Genomic DNA, 25,945 nt, shown 5'->3' with positions numbered 1-25,945 from the left:
GATAAAGTTGCTTGCAAGAACTTCTGTGTTGATATGTTAGATCGATTACATTTCTTGGACAAAATTACCTTTTCCAGCGACTCGACTTTTCACTTAAGTGGCAAGGTTAACACACACAACTGTAGGATTTGAGACAGTGAAAATTTGCATCAAACATTGCAACATGTTCGTGAGAGCCCTAAACTGAATGTCTTTTGTGCATTGAGCAAGAACGAGGTGTACAATCCCTTTTTTTCTGTGAGAGAACCATCAATGGGTTAGTGTTCCTGGATATGTTACAACAATTTTTGATACTGCAGATCGATGAGGATGACCAAGAACGAAATGTTTATTTCATGCAAGATGGTGCACCACCCCACTACCTGGCTGATGTCCGGGATTTTCTCAGTCACCGCTGTCCAGGTCAATGGATTGGCAGTGATGCGCCAATTGCGTGGCCCCCACATTCCCAAAATCTGACACCATCCTATTTTTTTTATGGGGATTCATCAAGGATATCATGTTTGTACCTCCTGTGATGGCTTCTAGGCCTGAACACAGAGCAAGAATTTATGCCCCCACTGAGCAAGCTACACCTGCAATGCTACGGTGAGTTTGGGAAGAAATTTACTTCTGATGGGATGTGTGTAGGATAATAACGGAAGCCACATACAACATCTTTAGTTCAAGTTAAAAAAAACTTGATGCGTTTCCCTACAAGAATAACACTAAACCCAGCTCTATATCTTCTTTCAATAAATTTATATGAATTTTTAAAGTTGTAAAGTCCTTTTTGAAATGCCCTATACTTCACTGTTTCGTCTGTATAGAGCAGCCCATTAAGATTAAGTAGTTCATATCTCTCTTACATGTTTCTCAGTGATCCTCACAGGATTCTTGGAAGCTTCACTGGCCAGATTTCAGCCACAGATTAGATCGAGCAGTCTTCTATTTCAGAACAGCACACATCCAGTAAAGACCTTAGGTGATTAAATTATGTCTTTAGTATGACTCCTTTCAGTACTGAACAAACACACAGAGGGGAATTAGAGAACAAGGCCAGAAAATCATTTTTGTACCAAAAGGTCAGACATGATGCGGGAGCATCTGGAAACATACATGGTGTCCATAAATTATCATTACAATTTTAGACTATAACAACTTACAATTATGCTATAAAATAACAACTGGTTTTCAACACATAACAGGGTAACTCATAAAGTTTTGTTTCTACCTTAATACATGCCACTGTGTGCACCTTTATTGGCACGGACAACACCCAGTCGGTATTCTGTCTCCGCTCCAGTACCTCCATGGCAACATGTCAGTACAAATGATGCTTTTACAAACCCCATAGGTGGAAGTGTAGTGGTGAGAGATCAGATAATCATGGTGGCCACAGAGTCAGACTGTCTCATCTAGTTCACCATCCAAGAACTTTGCCCCCAGAAATTTTTGTACATCCAGTGCCCCATATTACTGGAATATGATGTCAGGTTGCACATGTTTCAGTTGTGACGCAGCAAAGTCTCATAACATGTTCAGGTAAATACTGTGAACAGTAGGCTGATTGAAACAGAATGGACCAATGATTCAGCTGTATGTAAGTCTGCACCACGCATTGAATTTAGGACTGTCTCTTTGCATTTCTAGTGCAATATGGGGACACAATGGTCCTCATATATTTGGGAGAGTGGCAGTTCAAACGCAGTCATCCAGAATTAGGTTTTATGTCGTTTCCCAGATCTGTTAAGACAAATGCTGGGATGGTTCCTGTGAACTGGCACAGCTGATTTCCTTCTCCATCCTTCCCTAATCTGGGCTTGTGCTCCGTCACTAATGACCTCATTGTCGACGTTGCTATATCTGCGAGTAGCCAGATACTGGTGCACTTGAGAAAAACAGGAGAGAAATGATGACAGCGTAAGGTGGTAAGACTGCCTGTGGATGGGACTCAAACTCATGCCGGAGTCGAGCAAAAGCCTGACCGAACAGCAGACCCGACAGCAAGAGCAAGTCAATAGCAACGTATACAACAACAAAGTGCAATGAACTTTCAACGCAACACTGTCAACGGGTCAGATACAAGCCACAATTCGAATAGAGACCAAAGAGGAAAACCAGTACCAAAGTGAAGTCATCGACGAGTAGTCAGTAGTGTGGCGGAGACAGTAAGAAATGCTGTCAGGTGAAGTACACGGCTGACTGAGTGGTCAAGGTGTGGCAGTATTTATGCTAGTCACGAGGGACACTATTGGCCAGTGTATTCATGTGGCGAGATGGTGGTGCACTCACTAGGCGAGTGCAGTGGTGCGGGGAAACTGTCCACTTAACGACCATCAAGGTCCATTTGCTCCATTGGGCTTTCAACTTCCGCGCAGCCCGATACCAGAGACCGCAGATGTTAACCACTAATCTCCTCCTCCTCCTCCTCCTCCTCCTCCTCCTATGTCTCTATGATCAAACAGTGCAAGCTTTCACAGCTGGAGTTGGTGTATTTTGTTTTATGGGCATTAAGCCATGGTCTGTGGAATATTTCTGTGCCTAATGTTTCACCTCCTAATGCTCGAGACATAGTAGAGACTGTAAAGACTCAGATACCAGGTTCATACTTAAACAAGCTCAACAAGCTGAACTGTTTATGCGTATCGACGCAACTGTTGGCGTATGACATGATCAGATCACTACTTAAGATCATGGTGTCACATCTATGGATCTTACATTGGGGAAGAATTGGCACTATTTGCTTTATGTAGTTATAAAGCCCACAGCTTGTCTAATTTCATTCCTTCTCCTTTTCCATTAAAGTTGGTTTTGTCCTTTTGACTTCTTTTGATCAGATCTTTGTAAAATCATAGTATTGGAGTGGAGAAACAAATTTGTTGTTTCCCTTGTCCTAATGCATGATCTGCTACTGCTGGTTTATCTATGTTCGCCAGAAGACAGGTGCTCTTGTGTTGTGTAAGACAGGTGTTAATGCTTCTTTTAGTAGTTCCTATGTGCAAGAGATTTTATATATTGCTGCTGTGGCAAGCGGTGAGCATACACTTTGCCAGAATAGCCATTTCTTCTTAACGTAGTTCTCCTTCTAGTACTATGGGTTACAGATTATTTAAGCCTAGTCCATCAGTGTTGTAATTGCTCCTCTTTTGTACTTGGGATTGGGATTGAAATGTTTGTGAAAGTCTCTGTCTGTTTGAGTGGGCTTCTGCAGACTTTGTGCTCTGAAGTTCTGTTGGGTTTTCTGAGCAATTCTAGATGAAAATAAAATTTTACGTTCTTTCTCTTTTTCCATAGAGGACTTTATATTGGAATTAACATGTATCATTCAGAAAATTTAGGAATTCCGAGAGCTCATTTTCTTAATGAGGCCATATAACAAAAATCTTTATGAACCAGGCGACACTCAGAGCTCTCTCCTGTGGCATCCACATAAAAAAACTTTGATTTGTCTTGTCACATGTTGAAAACCAGCTGTTATTATGGAAATTTTTGTTTTTCTTAATGAATCTTTATTTATTCATCATCAACATCAACTTTTTCTCCTTCAAAGTAATCTCTCTCTGATAAAATACACTGTGGCTGCACTTTCTCCAATCTTGGAAGCACTTCTGGAACTCATTTCTCATTATGGTGTTCAGTTTCTTCAGTGGTCCTGTTTTTATTTCATCAGTGATGGTAAAACAGTGCCTTTTCATGGTTTACTTCAACCTCAGGAATAGAAAGAAGTTGCAGGGGCTGTGTCCGGCAAATGCGGTGGCTGAGGCAATAAAACAGATTTTTTTGCCAAAAGATCGTGAACAGTCATTGAGGCTTGAGCAGGAGCATTATCGTGATGCAAATTTCACGATTGGTTTTGGCACAATTCTGGTAGTTTTCTTCAGATTGCTTCACACAAACAGGTGCATAACTTCCTAGTTGTATTCCTTATAGACTATATGACCATAAGGCAGGAACTCATGATGCACTGTCCAACTGTAATCGAAGAAAACAGTGGGAAGAACCTTCACATGTGGTCAAGCTTGTCATTCTTTTCGATCTTTGCCCTTTAGGCCATTTACATTGGGACAATTTGGCCTTGCTTTCAACATCATACTCATATACCCATGTTTCATCACCTGTTATAACATTCTTTAGAAGTTCTGAATCATTGTTGACTTCAGTCAGCAATCCTGTGCAATGTCCACGCAATGTCATTTTTGGTCAAAATTCAACAGTTTCGGTACAAACATTGCTGTTAAATGTTTCATGCCAGAAACATCCGAAAAGATTTCTTGGCATGAGCCAAAGAACATGCCAACATCATCACCAACCTCTCGGCCTTCTTTGAAATGTTTATACCACTTGTAAACTCTTGTCTTACTCCTAATAGATTTGCCAAAAGCCACAGTCAACATTTCAAATACGGAGCTGGATTTTATTCAAGTTTTCAAGCAAAATTTAATGCAAATTGTTTGATCTATCTTTTTCAAAAGTAAGAATTTGCTGACGTCATTCAAAAGCACGTATAACCTTTTCAACTGCCAACAAGAAACTATTCAAAACAGCTGAAAATGCAGACATTCATTGACAACATGTGTACCAAAAAGTTATTTTTTTTTTTTAAATTAAGATATTCCTGTTGCTTTTTTGTCACACCTTGAACAGCGTTGTTTTAACAGGTTTTTCCACCTCGTCCTCACAATCATATGAAAGATGTTCACGTAAAAACATTGTTTAGGTAGTTAGCAAGTAGAGAATGTGCACTGTGTGTGCTGCGTTTTAGTCTGTGCGGAAACAATGTGAGGAGCTGAGCACAGGACATTGGCAAGACAGAATGCTGTCAGCAGTCTCTGCCTGTTCTGAAAGTGGCATTTGTACTCTGCTGATAATGCGAACACTTGGGAACAATTGATAGAAAGCTGAAGAGAAATGTCATACTGACTTTTGTCTCCTGGGATTCAGTTCAGATACGTTGTTCTGAGTAATGAGAGATGCCACCAAGCATTGTAAATGTTAAGCATGAGAACAATGAAATACAGAAGAGTTCTCTAAAAAGGCAGATACGTCATTTTGTAGTGAGATAGCATAAATGTGAGCTCTCTTACAGCCTTCAACAATCTACAGCTAGAAATGAAGTCCCACGACACAATTAGTGTCACTGCATAAGAGGTCCACTGCATCAAGAAGACATGAGAAGGCAGTCGTAAATCTTCATTAAGGTAAAAACTACAGTGAGATGACAGCATTCGAGAAGTAAGGACTTAGTTAAGATCTGTAACTAGGGACCTTTTTATATCACTTCAATAGTTATTAAAATCTAAAGCTGTAAATATAATTTATGGACACCTTGTATTCCCATCATTTGGAACGAGCACTTCCTAATTGAGAAGATGAGGCAGGCTAGCTGTAGAATGACAGAAATGGAGTGAGAACAGTCGAGAGCTGGTGACGCTGCCAGATAGGCTTGAGGAGGTTAAGAGTTTGTCCACAGAGGATGGAATGAAAACTTTTACTCCACTAAATATGTACATGTTGTGTGAAACTTCATCACTTTAATTAATTTCATTGGCATAAAATTAACTGAAGTTAGGTAGTGGGCATGAAATCAGTAAAGATGTGGTGACATAAAATGACATCAGTGAAATAACGACAATAAATGTTGAACTCTATAAGCTTCCCTTATTGCATATGAGTGGCTCAGTAAATATGAGTTTATGCTATATCCATCTGTCTGTTGAATCTACAGCATAGGTTATAAAGTTCAGTAATGAAAGGGGAAGTACGATATTTTATTAAACTTAATTCTTCTTCTTCTTTCTCTTCTTATTTGCCCAGGACTTTCCTGTGTAAGAAGTTCCTGTTATGCTTTTATGTTGAATTAAGTGGTCAGGTAATTTACTTTTCCTTGTCCATAACATGTTGATTAATGTCCTTTTCTTTTAGTACTTGTTGATTTGATTTTCTTTCAGCTCATCATACTTTTGTGGCTCTTCTCCATATCTACACCTCGCTCAAATATATTATTTTGTCTGCTTGTGTCTGTATATGTGCAGATGGATATGTGTGTGTGTGTGCGAGTGTATACCTGTCCTTTTTTCCCCCTAAGATAAGTCTTTCCGCTCCCGGGATTGGAATGACTCCTTACCCTCTGCCTTAAAACCCACATCCTTTCGTCTTTCCCTCTCCTTCCCTCTTTCCTGATGAAGCAACTGTGGATTGCGAAAGCTTGAATTTTGTGTGTGTGTTTGTGTTTATTTGTGTGTCTAACAACATACCAAAGCTTTCGTTTGGTAAGTTACAGCATCTTTGCTTTTAGATATATTTTTCCCACGTAGAATGTTTTCCTCTATTATATTCATATCACCAACTTGATTTATCTATCACCATTATTTAGTCTTAATTAAGTTTAATTTCAGTTCGTAGTTGTCCAGTTCTTGAGACAACGTATTTAATATATAGTTAGTCTTTTTCAGACTCTGCTAAGACTGCTGTTTCATCAGCATATGGAATACAGTGTGTTTGTGTACCATCAATATTAAACCCCCTTTGTTGCTGCTGTTCATTGTTTGTATTGGCCTTTCTTAACATAAATTAAGTAAATATGGAGAGAGAGGACAGCCATGTCAGACACATTTTCATATTCTAGCCTCTTTCTTAATCCCATTGATACCTATTTCTGTCTGCCTCCGTAGCGCAGGTGTAGCGTTACTGCCTACCACGCAAGGGGGCCTGGGTTCGATTCCTGGCAGGGGACTGGATGTTGTGTGTCCTTCACCATCATTTTCATCATCATTGACATGCAAGTCGCTGAAGTGGTGTCAACTAAAAAGACTTGCAATACGGCGACCAACCCCCGAAGGGGTATCCCGGCCAATAAATGCCGTACGATCATTCCATTTAATTTCTGTACTCTGATTTTTGTAGAGATTGAGAATCATCTTCTCTCTCCAGTCTACTCCAGTTCTATTCTGTTATGTCATCCAACCCACTCTGTTAAATGCCTTCTATAGGTGAATGAATGCGGCAGACATATCCTGTTTGTCTCAATTCTTCTTTCTAAAATCATTCACAGTACCATAATTGCTTCCCTGGTTCCTTTTCCTTTCTTAAATTCTGACTGATTCTCTCCTAAATGATGGTCAGTCTTTTATAAGTTACAGTGAAGGGCTCCATAAAGGATTAATTTGTTTTCAGAGTTCTGTGTTTTCTAAAGTAGTGCATTTACAAATATGACTGATGCATGAATAGAGCCATAAATTCACTGAGTTTACATTTTGACCACCACTTAGCATTAACAAGTGTGGTGCGTTGACAAAATGGTGACATTGTGAGAAAAGAGTTTTTGTGTGTCAAAATATGTAAGATGTTTACCTATTATAACATTGCATTGCACATTCAGAAGGAATTGTGAAAAAGAGCATTTTGCATTGATATAGGCAGTTTAGACCCAATAGTTGTCTCCATAAACAGAAAAGTACTGCTCAACTGAGTGTGGCAGATGCGACTGTGAAGAAGGTGAGGGAAAGTTTCGTATGCAGTCCAAAAAACTCAACAGTGTATGCTAGCCACCATCACATCTGCAGGCTGTGCTACAATTAAAACTGGAAGATTATGGCCAGTAACTTCAGTTTTACATCACAATGCAGAAAGCACTTGAGGACAAACATTTTGCTTCCGAGCTGATTTTCAGCAATGAAGAAACTTTCAATTTATCTGGAATGATTAATTGTTAAAATGTGAGAGTATGAGGCACTGAAAAATCCTTATGAAGCAGTGACACATGAATGAGATTCACTGAAGGTTTATGTTTAGTGTACAGTGCCACACACAAAGAAGCTATAAGGTCCATTTTTCTTCTGTGAGAAGACTGTGACAGGTACCTTGTACCTCGATATGTTGCAGTTCTGGTTGTTTCCACAACAGACTACTCATTCCAAAAATTTCACCTTCCAACAAGACAGGACACTTTTCATTGGAGCATCGATGTTCGTCGCTACCTAAACGATGAACATCCATATTGCTAGATTGGGCGCAGAGGTGAAGATAATGTGGTTCTGTTCCCTTGATTGGCCAGGTCACGTGTCCTAACGCCTTGTGCTGTTTTCCTTTGGTGGATCTTGTTTATGTACCTCTAGAGTCAAGAACACTGAAGCAGCTCAGAGAAAGCATCTATGGTGCTTTGATGACCATTGATAGTCTGTTGCTACATAAAGTATGGAACAAAATTGACTACCAGTTGGATGTGTATTGTGTGACCAGAGGGGCGTTTGCGGAACATTTGTGTAGTGCTAAATGCAATCTTGATGAGGTTAGAGTTCTGTTCACACTTCAGTCATATTTGTACATGGAAATTGTAGAGCTTTGAAAATGAGTGTATCATTTATAGTAGTCCTGTATATTCAGAACTACTTCAAAGTGTGAAACCGTGTGGCAATCTGGGACTCAAATGTGAATCCTTGTCTGGGTAGGCAATGCTCTTATCAACTGATGTAGCCAGGCCAACTTTTACAAATTGAGATGAGTATTGGCAAAAATCCACATTGATCCAGGAATGATTATTTTGTGTCTGTACCAGTTAAGGCTCACATTATTTTACATCAGGTTATTAACTTTGGTCTATGGTGGCCATCTGCTGACCCGAGTACAAGCAAATTTTCCATCACATTGAGCCAGACTATGTAAATATGATACAGTTAAAACGAGCAACCAAACAAGCCTCGTCATTATGACTCTATAGGGTCAACATGTCTGTTAGAATAGTTTATTTGGTATGTGTAATTTTACATAATAATGAGAAAGTTTGTTCGGCATGATGTAATCAAAAAATTGGCCTCAGACCTGGAGACGGTCATTGTATACTAAAATTGATAACTGGATGTCAAATATAGTGCTCTGTAATTGGAATAAATACAAAATATTCAGGCCGACAAGTGGATCATGTCACACACCATGTCGAGAGTACAGGGTTCGAGTCCTGGCCTTGCGTACTGTCTTAAACTGTCAGGAAGTCTCACAGGACAGCACGCTCTGCTGTAAAGTGGAAGATTTGTTCTAGATATGTTGCGTTGATTCAAGTTAAGTGCTAGCTTTTAGGTTGTTAAGCCACCTCCACAAATTGTGCATCAGTTTTGCTGCTTATCCAATTGAAATTTCTCGTTTGGCCTCACTGTGTGTCATTTGAGACCTTCACACTACAGAAAAATTATGAAATGTTCCTGGTAATTGAGCATAGTGCCTCTGCATCAGTAGCTGTGATGTTAATCACTACACAAATGAACTTTTGTACCATATTTCCATTCTGGCCCACAGTTTCAGTTTAATGGTTGATGCTTGTCTCAGTACAGAGTCTGTACATCATTGTTCTTAGCAGAGCACTTTCCTGTTTTAAAGGCTCTCAAAAAGTGTAACACATTAGATGGCCCACAAAAATGGCAGTAATACTGACTGATAGTAAAAAAAAAATCTTGAGAAATCTAAACCATTAAAATAATCTAATTGAAGAAACAAGAAATAAGGCTAGAGTTTTGCAAAAGAAGTGGATTGTAGGCTTTACATGGGATAAAGCTCACACAGGCTGGACAAAGGGGCATCCAGATCACAAGAAACATCAGACACCCCCAAAAACTGTTATGGGACAAATTAAAAACAGCTCTGGAAGAATGGATGAAAGAAAGGCAGCAGACAGCAAAAGGAGTCATCGCAAAATAATATATATTAATGGTGCACCACACTAGTGATCAGATTACCAGTCTCTCCTAATTTCATATACACTGTCACTGTGCAATATGATAATGAGAAAGCAATTGTGACTGACATCATGAGTGTGTGTTGACCCTTTGTAAACAGTCATAGAAGGTCTTTTAAACGATGTTCAATACTGGGGACATCAAGTGAATTTGATTGCAAGAATTTTAGTAAATTGAACACAGTTTAACTAAAGGCATACTACCATCAATTCAGAATAACAGATGACACCACGTGTTGGTTCACTGAGGGTAACAAAACTGTGGACCATGTGTTACTGGACTGTAGCAGCTTGGATAGGCAGAGAAACATGCTACTGAAATGTGTAATAATGAAGACAGTAACTGGCCAACTGGCAAGAGTGAACTTGTGCAACTCATTTTTGAAAGGCTTCTATAAATTGTGTGATGCAATAGAATTTTCACATGCATGAATTTCAGTCACCATTTGCAAAACAAGCTCTGTGCTAATTTTAAGGCAATAAATAATGTAAGAGGTTACTACACAATATTTAAAATAACTGTTTTGTATCTGTAATAAAGGTGGTAATTAATTAACTAAAGCATGAAGTATTATCCTGTGTAATGGATAATGTTAATAATAATAATAATAATAATAATAAGTACATATTCTGTTGCAAAATATAGAATTAAAGTCTAAAATAATATTCAACCATGGGAAAACCTTTTTCCACCACATTGCTTACCCCAAGACTGCTAGTGCTGGAAAGTTAACAGAAAATTTTCTGTGCTTCATGTAAAAATTGTTATGTACAATTTTTTGTGCAGTGAGATGTGTTCACATGGCTGGATGGTACAAGTGTGTTCATGAAAGCTAGAGAATTGTATTGGTATCATGGTTCATCGCATTAGATTAATCATTCATGAAGATCAGGCTCAAACATCTTCCATTTTTCCTGGTTTGCTTGTCAGATTATTCCCAAATAATGTGTGTCTGGACTGTTTGACTTAACAAGAGGGCCACGCTGCAACTTACCTCTGAAAAAAGAGGAACCCAGTTTTGAAAATCTCAGTTGCTTGAAGTGCCACAATTTCCAGTGGCCAGTGTCTAAGCCTTTATGGAATAATGACGACACCTAGATACTTAAAATAAGGTGGTGGTCACTACAGTATTGGTATCCTTCCTTCTTCTCCTTTCCATATGTTACAAGAACGTATGTGAAGAATTAAATTGTTTGTTCGTTAATTTAAATGCTACATGTTTTTTTAAACTCATAGTGATTTATGAATTTATGAAAAAATGTTTCAACAGAGCAGTTACAAATGGCACAGAATCTGAGAAACCAAAGGATTTTGACCAGCCTGGAACATCTGCTATGAGCACTTCACAAGCAGCAAAGCCAAGTGGGTTTTTAGCTCACGGTAGAGTGAAGGTGGTTGGAACCACAAACCCGGAGAGTGATTTCCAGGAATTACTAAGTCAAGGAAAACCATTCTCCCAAGGTATGAAAGTTTTACATACTGTGCTACCTTCCTAAACAGCTGTCTCCCAAATATTATTTCTCACTGTATGTCCTGTACATGATTTGTAATTTCAAGTACATCTGTACTTTGTAAACAAACTTACACTCACAGAGTCTTTTCTGATTCACCTGCTATGTGATCAAAAGTATCTAGACCCTATTAATGGACATTAACACGGTATCCACCCTTCTCTTTTACGACAGCCAGAACTCGCTGGGGAACTATCAGTGAGGTGTCCGAATGTCTGCGGAGGACTAGGAACCCATTCTTCCTCAAGGGCCAAACCCAAAGAGGGTCATAAAGTTAGATGTTGGGGTCTCTAGCAAAACTGACGTAACTTGTCCCAAAAGTTTTCCGTTGGGTTCAGTCAGACTCTGGACAGGCCAGTCCATTTTAGGAATGTTGTTGACCACAAACCTATGCCTCACAGATGTTGCTTTCTGACAGGGTGCATTGTCATCCATATGAAAACAGTTGCCATCTCCAAACTATTCCTTTACTGTCTGCAGTGTAATGCTCCAAAATGTGTTCATATCCTTCTCCATTGTAGTATTTTCTTAATTGTAATAAGGGACCCACCCTGTAATCATAAAAAACATCACCAAACAGTGACACCACCTACTCCGTGCTTCACTGTTGGCACTACGCATGACAGAACATAATGTTCTCCATGCATTTGCCAACCCAAGGTCTCCCATCAGATTGTGAGAGGGTACTGCATGATTCAGCAAGGGTACAGAGTGATTAATCTCCCCAAATGACTCATTTCCAGTCATCCACAGTCCATTGGGACCGCTCTTTACAGCACCTCCAGTATCGCTTAGCACTGACTGCGCAAATGTGTGGCTTATGAGGAGCTACTCAACCATTTTACCCCATTCTTTTTGACTCCCTGTGCACAGTCATTAACTGGACTGCTGGTAGCACTTCAGAACTCGAGAGTGGTTACTTCTGATTTTATATGATTTTTATACCCACCCCCTGCAATTCTCAATAGTCTATCCATCAGTATGTGAGGTCTCCCGGGCTTGGGTTGTTCCTTCACGTTTCCACTTCACATTCAACTTTGACAGTATTAGAAGGGCATAAATGTCCTTGATGCATTTGTTACTCAAGTGACGTATGATGACCAGTCCACGTTCGAAATCACTGAGCTCTCCTGACTGAGCCTTTAGTGTGTTACTGGTTTGCAAAAGAAGTGGATTGTAGGCTTTACATAGCTTAAAGCTCACTTATTTTAATTGGTAGTCTGCCTCTCTTGACAGCTAGCAGTCAATTCTGCACTACGAGGATAATCCCAAAAGTAAGGTTTCCCATTTTTTTATAACTACAGAACTCTATTTGTGTGGCAGTTGGTCACATTGTTATGAAGAGTGCTTCACGCACTGTGTGTCATGCAAACGCCGCGCTGAGGTGCTCAGTCTTGGCTTGGCAGCCGTAGAGAATGGAGCTCCCCTTGGATGTTATCGCCAAGTGCGAATTGCGCACAGTTGTTCAGTTTTTGAACGCAAAGGGCACTGCGCCAATTGAAATCCATCGCCAATTGACGGAAGTGGATGGATGTCCAAAATGTTCGTAAGTGGTGTAGAGAGTTTGCAGCTGGTCAGATCGAAATTCACGACAAACAGAGGAGCGGGAGACCGTCAATTTCTGAGGAGACAGTGTTGAAGGTTGAGCAAAGCTTCCGTGAAGATCGGCAGATCACCCTGGATGATCTCGACACGTTGCATCCTGAGGTTTCCCGAAGCACCGCTCACAGAACTTTAATGGAAACATTGAACTACCAGAAAGTTTGCACAAGGTGGGTGTCACGCATGCTGACTGAGAACCAAATACGGCAACGACTTGATGCGTCCCGCACATTTCTTCACTGCCTTGCAGCCGAACAGTACAAACGTTTGGACTGAGTTGTCATGGGCGACGAAACCTGGGCAAACCACTTTACACCTTTACATAAAGCAATTCAGCTCCAACAATGAGCTGAAAGAAGAGGTTCATAACTTTCTGAAAAGCATGGTGGTGAGCTGGTATGACATGAGCATACAAAAACTGCCACAGCGTCTACAAAAATGCATCGACAGAAATGTTGATAATGTCGAAAAATAGCTAAATGTTTAAGCTGTAAACTGATGTAAATCATTGTAGAAATAAACGGGTCTATGTACTTATAAAAATATAGGAGACCTTACTTTTGGGATTATCCTCGTACATAGGGATGTCCAAATACTTTTGACCAGATAGTGTAATCAGTAGGAGTGTAATGCAAACTGTAGAGCTCCCACTTTGCTTGTTCAGTAAATATTTTCTAGGTTTTAAAATACAGGGAGATGCATAAGTAGGTATACAGTAAATATTATTATTATTATTATTATTATTATTATTATTATTACTAAGTATAGAAAATAGGTTGGTAATGAAATGAGAATGAACAATTTATTATAGAAAATTACAGAAATTAGATATTTGAAGTCACAATAAGTTCAACATCTTAAGTGCCCATTGTCTTATGTGCACAAATTGCCAGTGTTCAGGGTTTAAACATTCCTGTTGTACACTCAAGCACACTTTGGCACTGGAGGTCTACAGTGTTCCATGTCTTGGCATGTTCTCTTATGAATTGACACATGTCATCAACAGTACATGGTTTTCTTGCAAAGACTGTATCCGTGATAACATCTCAAAAGAAATAAGTCTATTGGGATAAGGTCTGGTGATTCAGTTGGCCTGTCCACCTATTAGGTAACTTGTTGTCAAGAAACCCAAGCAGGATTAAGTGTAATGAGGAGGAGCTCCAGCTTGGTGAAAGTAGAACTCTTTATTACCCTGCTGTAGACTTAACTGTATAATTGCAGTATGCAACACCATGTTGAGATAGGCACTGTGGGTAAATGTTGTGTGAAAGGAGAGGGGGGGTGGGGAGGGGGGGGGGGGCAATGGTCCCTTGACATGAAAGGCGTGCCCAAACTACTGCAACCTCAGGTTGATTAAATTGTTTCTTCAATTACAGAATAGCAGTTTCCTGTGGTGTAGTACATACAATCATGCCTGTTAACAGCACCTGACAGCTTAAAATTTGCTTCATAAGGCAAACAGATTTTTGGAATTATGCCATCATGTTGCATTTCTTCATTCAAAAGAATCTTGCAGAGTTTTAAATGGTGATTAATTGTAAATGGTGATTTGTATCATTCCGTAGTTATTCGTGAAGTAATCTTGATTGAGACACTTGCAAACGTAAATGTTGCATTAGGTTACCCAAGGATCTACAGGAAATGTGCAACTTGACACAGGCTCTGCTTTTTTTATTTCTTTGGGCTTCATATAAATCCCTAGTACATAACAACCATTTCATTTTCAAAGGTGATAACAATTGCTGGTTGACTACTCTGTGGTGCATTACAGATATATGAAGTTCGATCAGATTTTTCGCTCTACTTGTAAATTAGAAGCCTTTTGTTTGACGTGTATTCTATTGTGTCCATTCCTGTTTAAGCTGTTCAGCATTCTCTATGTTCCAGTATTATTTAATTGTCCACATATGTTGGTTGGTGCTTATATTACAAGCTGTGATTATCAGAATATCTGGAAGTAGGTAGGGAAATGGTCTTAGAAGAGATAAAAACATAGTATATCGATAATATTATGAAAAGGATAGATTACTTGTCACTGTACAATGTAGATGTTGAGTCACAGAGAAGCATAACAACAACAAAAATGCTAAACGTTTGAGCTTTTGACCAAAAGGACTTCTTGTGAAGTAGACAATACACAAACTCATTCATTCAAGCACAACTCATACACACACGACCTCTGTCTCCAGCCACTGAGGCCAGACTGTGAGCAACTGTGCATGACAGGAGAAGCAGTCTGGGTGGTGGGAGTAATGAGGAGGCTGGGGTGGAGAGGAGGAGGGATACCAGGGGAGGGTGGGAGAGGATAAAGTGCTGCTTGTGGGAGTGTACAGGGATGAGGTGGGGACAGGGTAGGGCACCTGGGTGCAGTTGGAAGGTCAGACGAGTGGAGGGGCAGGGGTGGAAAACTAGAGAAACAGAGGAGAACTCTCTCCTTCCCTGCACCCACTGTGGCATTACACAACTTCCTATCCCACCAGTGTGGCCAGTGGTTTTGCCCCACCACTACTTCTCTCCTTTTCACTCCCACTACCCCAAACCCGTCTCTCCACCCGTCTAACCTCCCAACTGCACCCACTGCCCTACTCTGTCCCCGCGACTTCCCTGCAAGCTCCTACAAGCAGCATCTTACCCTCCCCCACCCCTACGCTGCTATCCGTCTCTGTCCTTGCCCCACCCCAGCACCCTCCTTACCCTACCACCGAGATTGCTGCTCCCGTCGTGCGCAGTTGCTCGCAGTCTGGCTTCGGTGGCCAGAGACAGTGGTTGTGTGTGTATGAGCTGTGCTTGAGTCAAAGTGTGGGTGTGTGTTATGTACTTTTTCAAGAAGTCCTTTTGGTCAAAAGCTCACATTTAGCAGTATTTTTGTTGTGCCTGTCTCCTCCTTAAAATTTCCATTACATGGTGAGTAGCGGTGTATTCTTTTCATAATATTCAAACAATGGAAGCTCCAGTTTGGAATATCAAGAATGTAAGGAAAAGATAGATTGCTACTTATCATAAAGATGACACACAAAGTTGCAGTCAGTCACAACTAACACACTTACACAAAGCTTTCAGCCACAGACTTCATCAGAAAAAGAAAGAGAACACACACACACACACACACACACACACACACACACACACACACACACACACACACACACACACACACATTCACACAAGCAAGCACACCTCACACATACATGACTGTCATCTCCAGCACAGATCAAAAACTGGATTCCCAGTTTTAGGATGTTGGGACCACTTTGTCTCGTTCAGCTTTCAGTTCTTCATTTCCCAGTAACCTGATGATCTGTGGCTTCATTGTCTGTTGGTACAGATTTTGACAAAACTTCATTGAAAATTTTCTCAAAGTGTAATAACCCCAGACACGGTGGTGGTCCATACTCAACAATACTGTTTGCTACATGTATTGTTAACTGGTGACTACAGTAACGACATCCTATTCAGATAAACTCTTTCTTATTTTGCTGTGAGCTTGTTACTAGCAGGTTCATATTAGTCATGTTAGGTTTGTTTTATCTTTTATTTTTTTGATAGTTTAAAAATTAGCCATTTTAGCAACAGAAATGGTTAATACTGATTTATTGCATATGAATTTCAGCATTCAACAGTATGAAGAGTGCAATAGAGAAGCTTGTGGAACGTTCATTCTCACCCCAGCAGTATCAGAAGGCCCTCTCTGCTGTCAAAACTCTCAGGAGTAAATCTGTGGAAATAGAACCACTCTTATATAATGAGTGGATCACTCAGCATAAGAAAATGCTCAAAATGTTGATGAAGGAAGAATTCTGGAACATGATTGTTGCAGGTATGTCAGTTAACCATATGTTTAACACCAAATCGTTGTAAGCACAGGAACTGTAAAATAATACAAGGATAGTTCAGTAGAAGCCATGTTAAGAGAGGCAACACCATTTTCCTCAAAAACAAACTATACTGTGTAACAAATTTCCATTGAAAATTTGTAAATTACTTTTATTAGGATTTCTATGTTTGTTGGGACATAATATAATATATATATATATAGTAGTTGTGAGGTGTGCTTGCTTGTGTGAATGTGTGTGTGTGTGTGTGTGTGTGTGTGTGTGTGTGTTCTCTTTCAGTAGTTGCAGGGGCAACAGTCTGGATGATTGACTGATCTGGCCTTGTAACATTAACCAAAACGGCCTTGCTGTGCTGGTACTGCGAACGGCTGAAAGCAAGGGGAAACTACAGCCGTAATTTTTCCCGAGGACATGCAGCTTTACTGTATATATATATATATATATATATATATATATATATATATATATATATATATATATAATTTTATTCATTGCTGTGTGGTGCTTCTGTGACTCTTTTAAATTCATAAAATAACAGACAAATCGCCTTCAGTCACAGATCATGATTTTATTTCAATGTACAAAGCATTCCGAGTTCAGGGGGCTTATTTTCAGTTTCCTGACCACTCTACATCATTTTTCAAATTTAGGTTAATACTGATCTTGTCCTCCCCCCATGAACCATGGACCTTGCCGTTGGTGGGGAGGCTTGCGTGCCTCAGCGATACAGATGGCCGTATCGTAGGTACAACCACAACGGAGGGGTATCTGTTGAGAGGCCAGACAAACATGTGGTTCCTGAAGAAGGGCAGCAGCCTTTTCAGTAGTTGCAGGGGCAACAGTCTGGATGATTGACTGATCTGGCCTTGTAACATTAACCAAAACGGCCTTGCTGTGCTGGTACTGCGAACGGCTGAAAGCAAGGGGAAACTACAGCCGTAATTTTTCCCGAGGACATGCAGCTTTACTGTATGATTAAATGATGATGGCGTCCTCTTGGGTAAAATATTCCGGAGGTAAAATAGTCCCCCATTCGGATCTCCGGGCGGGGACTACTCAAGAGGGCGTCATTATCAGGAGAAAGATAACTGGCATTCTACGGATCGGAGCGTGGAATGTCAGATCCCTTAATCGAGCAGGTAGGTTAGAAAATTTAAAAAGGGAAATGGATAGGTTACAGTTAGATATAGTGGGAATTAGTGAAGTTCGGTGGCAGGAGAAACAAGACTTTTGGTCAGGTGATTACAGGGTTATAAATACAAAATCAAATAGGGGTAATGCAGGAGTAGGTTCAATAATGAATAAAAAAGTAGGAGTGCGGGTTAGCTACTACAAACAGCATAGTGAACGCATTATTGTGGCCAAGATAGACACAAAGCCCATGCCTACTACAGTAGTACAAGTTTATATGCCAACTAGCTTTGCAGATGTTGAAGAAATTGATGAAATGTATGACGAGATAAAAGAAATTATTCAGGTAGTGAAGGGAGATGAAAATTTAATAGTCATGGGTGACTGGAATTCGTCAGTAGGAAAAGGGAGAGAAGGAAACATAGTAGGTGAATGTGGATTGGGGGGAAGAAATGAAAGAGGAAGCCGCCTTGTAGAATTTTGCACAGAGCATAACTTAATCATAGCTAACACTTGGTTCAAGAATCATGAAAAAAGGTTGTATACCTGGAAGAATCCTGGAGATACTAAAAGGTATCAGATAGATTACATAATGGTAAGACAGAGATTTAGGAACCAAGTTTTAAATTGTAAGACATTTCCAGGGGCAGATGTGGATTCTGACCACAATCTATTGGTTATGAACTGCAGATTGAAACTGAAGAAACTGCAAAAAGGCGGGAATTTGAGGAGATGGGAACTGGATAAACTGAAAGAACCAGAGGTTGTACAGAGTTTCAGGTAAAGCATAAGGGAACAATTGACAGGAATGGGGCAAAGAAGTACAGTAGAAGAAGAATGGGTAGCTCTGAGGGATGAAGTAGTGAAGGCAGCAGAGGATCAAGTAGGTAAAAAGACGAGGGCTAATAGAAATCCTTGGGTAACAGAAGAAATGTTGAATTTAATTGATGAAAGGAGAAAATATAAAAATGCAGTAAATGAATAAGGCAAAAAGGAATACAAACGTCTCAAAATTGAGATCGACAGGAAGTGCAAAATGGCTAAGCAGGGATGGCTAGAGGACAAATGTAAGGATGTAGAGGCTTGTCTCATTAGGGGTAAGATAGATACTGTCTACAGGAAAATTAAAGAGACCTTTGGAGAGAAGAGAACCACTTGTATGAATATCAAGAGCTCAGATGGCAACCCAGTTCTAAGCAAAGAAGGGAAGGCAGAAAGGTGGAAGGAGTATATAGAGGGTTTATACAAGGGCGATGTACTTGAGGACAATATTATGGAAATGGAAGAGGATGTAGATGAAGATGAAATGGGAGATAAGATACTGCGTGAAGAGTTTGACAGAGCACTGAAAGACCTGAGTCGAAACAAGGCCCCGGGAGTAGACAACATTCCATTAGAACTACTGATGGCCTTGGGAGAGCCAGTCATGACAAAACTCTACCATCTGGTGAGCAAGATGTATGAGACAGGCGAAATACCCACAGACTTCAAGAAGAATATAATAATTCCAATCCCAAGGAAAGCAGGTGTTGACAGATGTGAAAATTACCGAACTATCAGTTTAATAAGTCACAGCTGCAAAATACTAACGCGAATTCTTTACAGACGAATGGAAAGACTGGTAGAAGCCGACCTCGGGGAAGATCAGTTTGGATTCTGTAGAAATGTTGGAACACGTGAGGCAATACTAACCTTACGACTTATCTTAGAAGAAAGATTAAGAAAAGGCAAACCTACGTTTCTAGCGTTTGTAGACTTAGAGCAAGCTTTTGACAACGTTAACTGGAATACTCTCTTTCAAATTCTGAAGGTGGCAGGGGCAAAATACAGGGAGCGAAAGGATATTTACAATTTGTACAGAAACCAGATGGCAGTTATAAGAGTCGAGGGGCATGAAATGGAAGCAGTGGTTGGGAAAGGAGTGAGACAGGGTTGTAGCCTCTCCCCAATGTTATTCAATCTGTATATTGAGCAAGCAGTAAAGGAAACAAAAGAAAAATTCGGAGTAGTTATTAAAATCCATGGAGAAGAAATAAAAACTTTGAGGTTCGCCGATGACATTGTAATTTGGTAGAGACAGCAAAGGACTTGGAAGAGCAGTTGAACGGAATGGACAGTGTCTTGAAAGGGGGATATAAGATGAACATCAACAAAAGCAAAACGAGGATAATGGAATGTAGTCAAATTAAATCGGGTGATGCTGAGGGGATTAGATTAGGAAATGAGACACTTAAAGTAGTAAAGGAGTTTTGCTATTTAGGGAGTAAAATAACTGATGATGGTCAAAGTAGAGAGGATATAAAATGTAGACTGGCAATGGCAAGGAAATCGTTTCTGAAGAAGAGAAATTTGTTAACATCGAGTATAGATTTAAGTCGTTTCTGAAAGTATTTGTATGGAGTGTAGCCATGTATGGAAGTGAAACATGGACGATAACCAGCTTGGACAGGAAGAGAATAGAAGCTTTCGAAATGTGGTGCTACAAAAGAATGCTGAAGATAAGGTGGGTAGATCACGTAACTAATGAGGAGGTATTGAATAGGATTGGGGAGAAGAGAAGTTTGTGGCACAACTTGACTAGAAGAAGGGATCGGTTGGTAGGACATGTTTTGAGGCATCAAGGGATCACAAATTAAGCATCGGAGGGCAGTGTGGAGGGTAAAAATCGTAGAGGGAGACCAAGAGATCAATACACTAAGCAGATTCAGAAGGATGTAGGTTGCAGTAGGTACTGGGAGATGAAGAAGCTTGCACAGGATAGAGTAGCATGGAGAGCTGCATCCAACCAGTCTCAGGACTGAAGACCACAACAACAACAACTGATCTTGTTAAGATTATTTAGGCATATTACAAACTGGCTCTTGTGAATTCAAGCTATACAGAACTAAGACAACATTGACAAATCACTTTCTGTTTTCAGTAGTGGTTACATAATTTTGAAATACAATATGAGTAGACGTATTTATGTGCATACACTGCCAGAACGGAAAAATAGTAGATCTGAAAAGATGGTGTTGATTTTAATCCAGTTACGGCATGTGCCACCTGGGGGAGGGTAGGGGAGAGTAGGTGTACTGATAACAGTTTCAACATTGTCTGCCCACAGACGGTGTAGTGACTTTGCTACCACAGTGTTACCTGTGTCTACCCTTTAATAGAGTACGCTCATAGCAGAATGCTCAGCAGGGTGCAAACATGTGAAGCAAGCAGGTAACAATACCATGGAGGTGCACTCGTGCTTCCTACATCCAGTTGAGCGAGTTTGAAGGGGTCGATCTGTGCCCATCTCAGTGGTGGGATGGTCCTTTCAGAGAATTGCCACACAACTTCGATGTGCTGTCAGTTGTTGAATGTTGCTGGTCTCAGTGGTCATGTGAACATTCTCACACACATAGATGAGGTTCTGGATGTCTGCGCAGCGCAAACGCCTGTAAGGGCAGTAGTGGCAGATCTTACAGCTACCACAGCACGGATAAGATGGCTTGTGAGCCCAGACATGTCAACAGGAACTGTTGCGAACCAGTTACTAGCAGGGGGAATATGGGCGCACACACATCTCTTGTCCGTCTTCCACTCGTGCCTCAGCATCGACATGCACAGCTCCATTGGTGCTGTGTGAGGTTCTCTTGGAAGGTGGAATGGCATGCCACGGTCTCCCGTGATGATGCAAGTGATGGTTGTTTATGTGTATTACATAGACCTGATGTGGACTCGCATGTGGAGTGAATTAGCCCATGACACACTGTGCCCAGCCCAAGTCTGGGGGTTGGGGATACGATAAGCTACAATTCTGGAGGGGACACTAACCAGCACTTGTTACATGCAGAAAATTGTTAGACCCATTCTTTTGTTATTCTTGCAACAGGAAGGTGCAGTGTTGTTCCAACAGGATAATGCTTGCCCACATACCGCTCGTGAACTCTAGGAGTGTTTATGATAAGTTTGTCATTTAGCTGGTGTCCAGGTTTGTTGTTTCTGGAGAAAGGTATTTTTGTATTGGTGTCTCTTTACAAGTTAGCAATTTTTTGTGATGTTGTGCCTATTTAGGGAATGCTTATAAAGATTTCCGTTGTGTCAGTTGTTTTTCCTGTAGTGCTTCTATTACTGATGCTGGCCTGTATTTTGTTGGAAAGGTTGTTAATTGATTTTACTGAATACTGATTATTTATTGCTGTTGGGTTGATGATATCTATTTCTTGTGTTAGTGCTGTGAATTTTAAGAATAATGTGTGTGCCCTGTTCATCATGGAACTAAATCCAGCAGACGTGTCTTTGGATGATGTGATTGGTTATTGTGATATCAGCATAGGATGGTTTCCTGTAAATGTAAAAACTATGTCCTTGTTATTCATCAATGATTGTGAAGTCTAAGAAGTTTATGGATTGGTTTCTTTTGTGTTGTATAGTGAACTTTGTTTTATTATGAAGTGAATTGAATAATGCAGGAAGTTCGTAAGTTCATCTTTTGTGCCATCAGTTAGGAGTGTAGTGTCATCCACATATCTCCTGTAATACACAATTTTTTCAGCAAGTTCATTTTTCCCCCCAAAAAAATTATTTTCTAAGTGGTTGTTGACTATATTAACAAGGGAGTTTGACATTTTGTTACCCATAACTAAGCCTTCTTTATGTTGGTAGATTTTATCATTAAATGAGAAGTATTTGTGGGACAGTACAAGTTCGGATAGATCGACCAACTCTGAAATCCCAGTATGTTTAATTACTATTAAAACAGTCTTGATCACGATTTATTTAACAAGGTGACTGGTTTCGACCACTACTGTGGTCATCTTCAGACCATAGAGTAGGAACCTCTTTCTGTTGGAGAATCACTACTACTCACCACTCTCCAACAGAAAGAGGTTCCTACTCTGTGGTCTGAAGATGACCACAGTAGTGGTCGAAACCGGTCACCTTGTTAAATAAATCATGATCAAGACTGTTTTAATAGTAATTATTTATAAGACATTGATCACTGCTGTTCCCATAATGCATTCAAAAGTAGTCCAGTATGTTTAGTTTTTTGTGTTTGATAAGGTTTCATTCTAATAATTTCGGTTGTCTGTTTAGTAGGTACTTCTGTGAGTAGGTTAAGTGTCGGAGAAGGCAAATCTAGCTTCTGTGGGGATTTTTATATCTTCGATGGGGGCTGTTAACACATGCGTATTTTTGAATTGAAAATGTGGCTTCAAAACTATAAAATTCCCTGAAGGTATTATTTAATAGTTGGGAAAGTTTGTACAGGTTTCTGGTATATTCTTGGAGTTAACTATCTGTTAAACTGCAGAGTTAGGTTTGTAGATTTTTGGTTGTGCCCAGAGTTTGAGGGCAGTGGGATTCATTAATCTTCAACTTTTTATTTGCTTGTTTATAGGAGGAAGTTGAATGCTGAGAAGGCCATAGGCTACTGGAGAAAGTTGTACCTTTTTGAGTACTACTAACGTTTTTCAATGTGATATATGAGGCACTAAGAGCACAAGTGGACTAACTCCGGGGAAGCCAATATGGAGGAAACAGGCCTAATAGTAAGGGCTCACAAAGAATGTTTTTCCGTGATACATTAGAGCCTGTTAACATGCATAAGATTTAATTGTGGTTTCATTAAACAATATTTTGCCATACATACATCACAAATGTTAATTATATAGTAGAGTATTAGCAGTTTTGTTGTGGCTTAGTCCATTTTCGCTCCAAGTACTTGAACATTCTCAATGACATGTCAGTTAGTACACTGATTATTCATGCTGTTCAGTGCACAAAGTCCATCACAGATTGCATGTGACAATAGTTTACATTATTATTATTATTATTATTATTATTATTATTATTATTATTATTATGCATTGTATGGATTACATGTAACATTTTACATTGGTTTCTATAATTTTAAGCACTATGTTGCTTTTCAAAATCATCTACAGGCAATGTTTTTACAGCATTTGAAGATACTTTTAAATTTTTGTAGAAATCATGATGAAGTGGGGGTACATACAGAAGCAAACTGAACAGATCCTTCTTTTATGCCTCTGTAATTATGTGTCCATTAGTTTAAAGCAGTTCGAGATTGCTGATGCATGTGGATATTCGTTTGGCTACATCAATTTCCTGAAATGGCTCTTGGCTTTGGTTCGAGTATTTATACCATATTTTGAATCCGATGGTTGCTTCAAACCACAGCCACTGTATGTTCAACCATTGTACTTTACAATTGCCAGAAGACATTTTTCAGTTCTTGATATTTCTTTCGAGTTGTTTTGTTGAAAAGAAACATTCCGCATTCATATTGATTACCTTGAATGAATTCTTTTTTTGGCTCTCACTACCACATCATTCCAGTGTTCAAGAAGGTAAATATTAGGAAAATACTTTTTTCGTTTCTGAACCAAGCCAAAATCTTGATCACGGGGCAGGTACGACTGTCCACTAACTAAAAATTTATGGTCTATTTCCTTCACAGAAAACTGTGAGCTACTTACAGTGTATTGATACAGTACAGCAACTTTTATGTTTCTATTCTGGCGTCCACATTGATCAGAGTACATATTTAGTTTTTCAGTTCTGACAAAACTGTGAATGAAATACAGCAAACAAGAACCAGTTTCTTGTGGCCCTCTCGATGCAATGGATTCATTCCACAGAAGCATGTATGCATCATTGTGCATATTGTGGATGCCAAAGCAATATGTCCACAACTGACATTTGCAATAGCAAACTCCAGTTGAGATGACTGGTGTAGGTAAAGTTTTCAACAAATCAGATGTTACCACTGTAACATTGCCATCTCATGTGCTAAGCAAAGTATCACTCTGTAAACCTGCCCTTGCATACTCAGCTTTTTGGTGATGGAATTCACATTCTGCAATTAACTCCGTTCTCTCCTTATCATTACTGGCAGCTGTTATTTTTACCTGCAAAGCATTGCACGTTTGATAAGAGTCAGACACTGTTGGATGAAATGAGAAATTGTAGTTTTCGTAAAAAAATTTGCGGAAAATAAAATGAGAAACGGGCATTTGCTCCTCTGCACAGTACAGTGAATACATGATTGATAAATTTAATTCTGGTGCTAAATACATTCTGCTGTTATTTTTATGATACGTGTAATGGCTTTCATACACCGGAAATTTTTCTATGAAACATTTTACTACATCAACTTTGTGGGGAGGTGTTTTATTACCGGGTTCACCTTTGCCTCTACCATCATGAAGAGGGGTTGCTTTGCCCCCCCCACCCCCACCCCCCCCCCCAACCCCCCACCCCCCCACCCCCGTACTCTTGGGTACCCTGTTGATTCTTCCAGCAGGTATGGCTAAAGTATTCTGAAAGAACCTTTTGCACACCCTAGTTTTAGACCTATTTGAATTGAGCAAGTAATACAATTTTGTCTTTTCCGTGCATGAATGTTGCGTACCTGCTTAAGACCGTGCTTTATCAACAACTTTTAATCATGGTAAATAGGAAAGCCGACTGCAGATCATGGCTGCCTAAATTATAAAACTCACTGAACACTTATTCCTGCCGTTCTTCATTGATGTTTTTTTGGCACTCGTACCGGCACTCGCTGATTGTCCGCAGTTCCTTTTGAGGTACAAGGTTACCCTTACGGTTGGCATACTCTTGACCTAAAGCTCTCCATACCTTCCTAATGTTACGAAGCGATTTATCTTCGTTTCTAAGGTGCTTCTTTCCTCGGCTCTGTATCATAGCATCATCGTTTGTCTCTAGCGCGTCCTCTGGAAAAGTTGTTGCTGCAGCCATGCTCGCTCTTGCTTCTCCCATCAGTTCCCTATCGGACGCAAACATCTGTGTAATAAAAATATCCATCCCTCAGCATAATATTAACTACATGACAGTTATGGTCAATGTGTGCATTGGTATCCACGGGCGAAGCAATTGCACAACACGACTCGGCAGGCAGTAAAATGCTGTTGTGTACATAACATTAAAAGTGATCGTTACTTGATTACACAGTATAGCAATAAATAAAGTATGATTTGTATTTCATTGTGTTTTCATAAGAAAAACAACTTGCATTTTGTGAACAAAGCACCGTTTGATATACCTCTGGATGTCTTTGAATCTGAACATGTTAGTGTACATTCGACAATGTTATTTGCAAACAAAAGAAAGAAACACAACAACTAACCTTGCAAATTGCTCC

At 39.8% G+C, this 25,945-nt stretch overlaps 1 protein-coding gene across 1 annotated transcript in view; it reads left to right on the top strand.

Moving 5' to 3' along the window:
- Positions 1-25,945, top strand: part of LOC124716925 (X-ray repair cross-complementing protein 5) — a 134,262-nt gene that overhangs the window by 99,117 nt on the left and 9,200 nt on the right. The window contains exons 10-11 of the mRNA XM_047243503.1: positions 10,978-11,168; positions 16,431-16,637. Coding sequence (XP_047099459.1) covers positions 10,978-11,168; positions 16,431-16,637 — 398 coding nt within the window. The remainder of the gene's footprint in view (positions 1-10,977; positions 11,169-16,430; positions 16,638-25,945) is intronic.

Source organism: Schistocerca piceifrons, chromosome 9 (genome assembly GCF_021461385.2).
Source record: "Schistocerca piceifrons isolate TAMUIC-IGC-003096 chromosome 9, iqSchPice1.1, whole genome shotgun sequence".
NCBI lineage: Eukaryota > Metazoa > Arthropoda > Insecta > Orthoptera > Acrididae > Schistocerca > Schistocerca piceifrons.
This window is presented reverse-complemented; position numbering and strand designations above follow the sequence as displayed.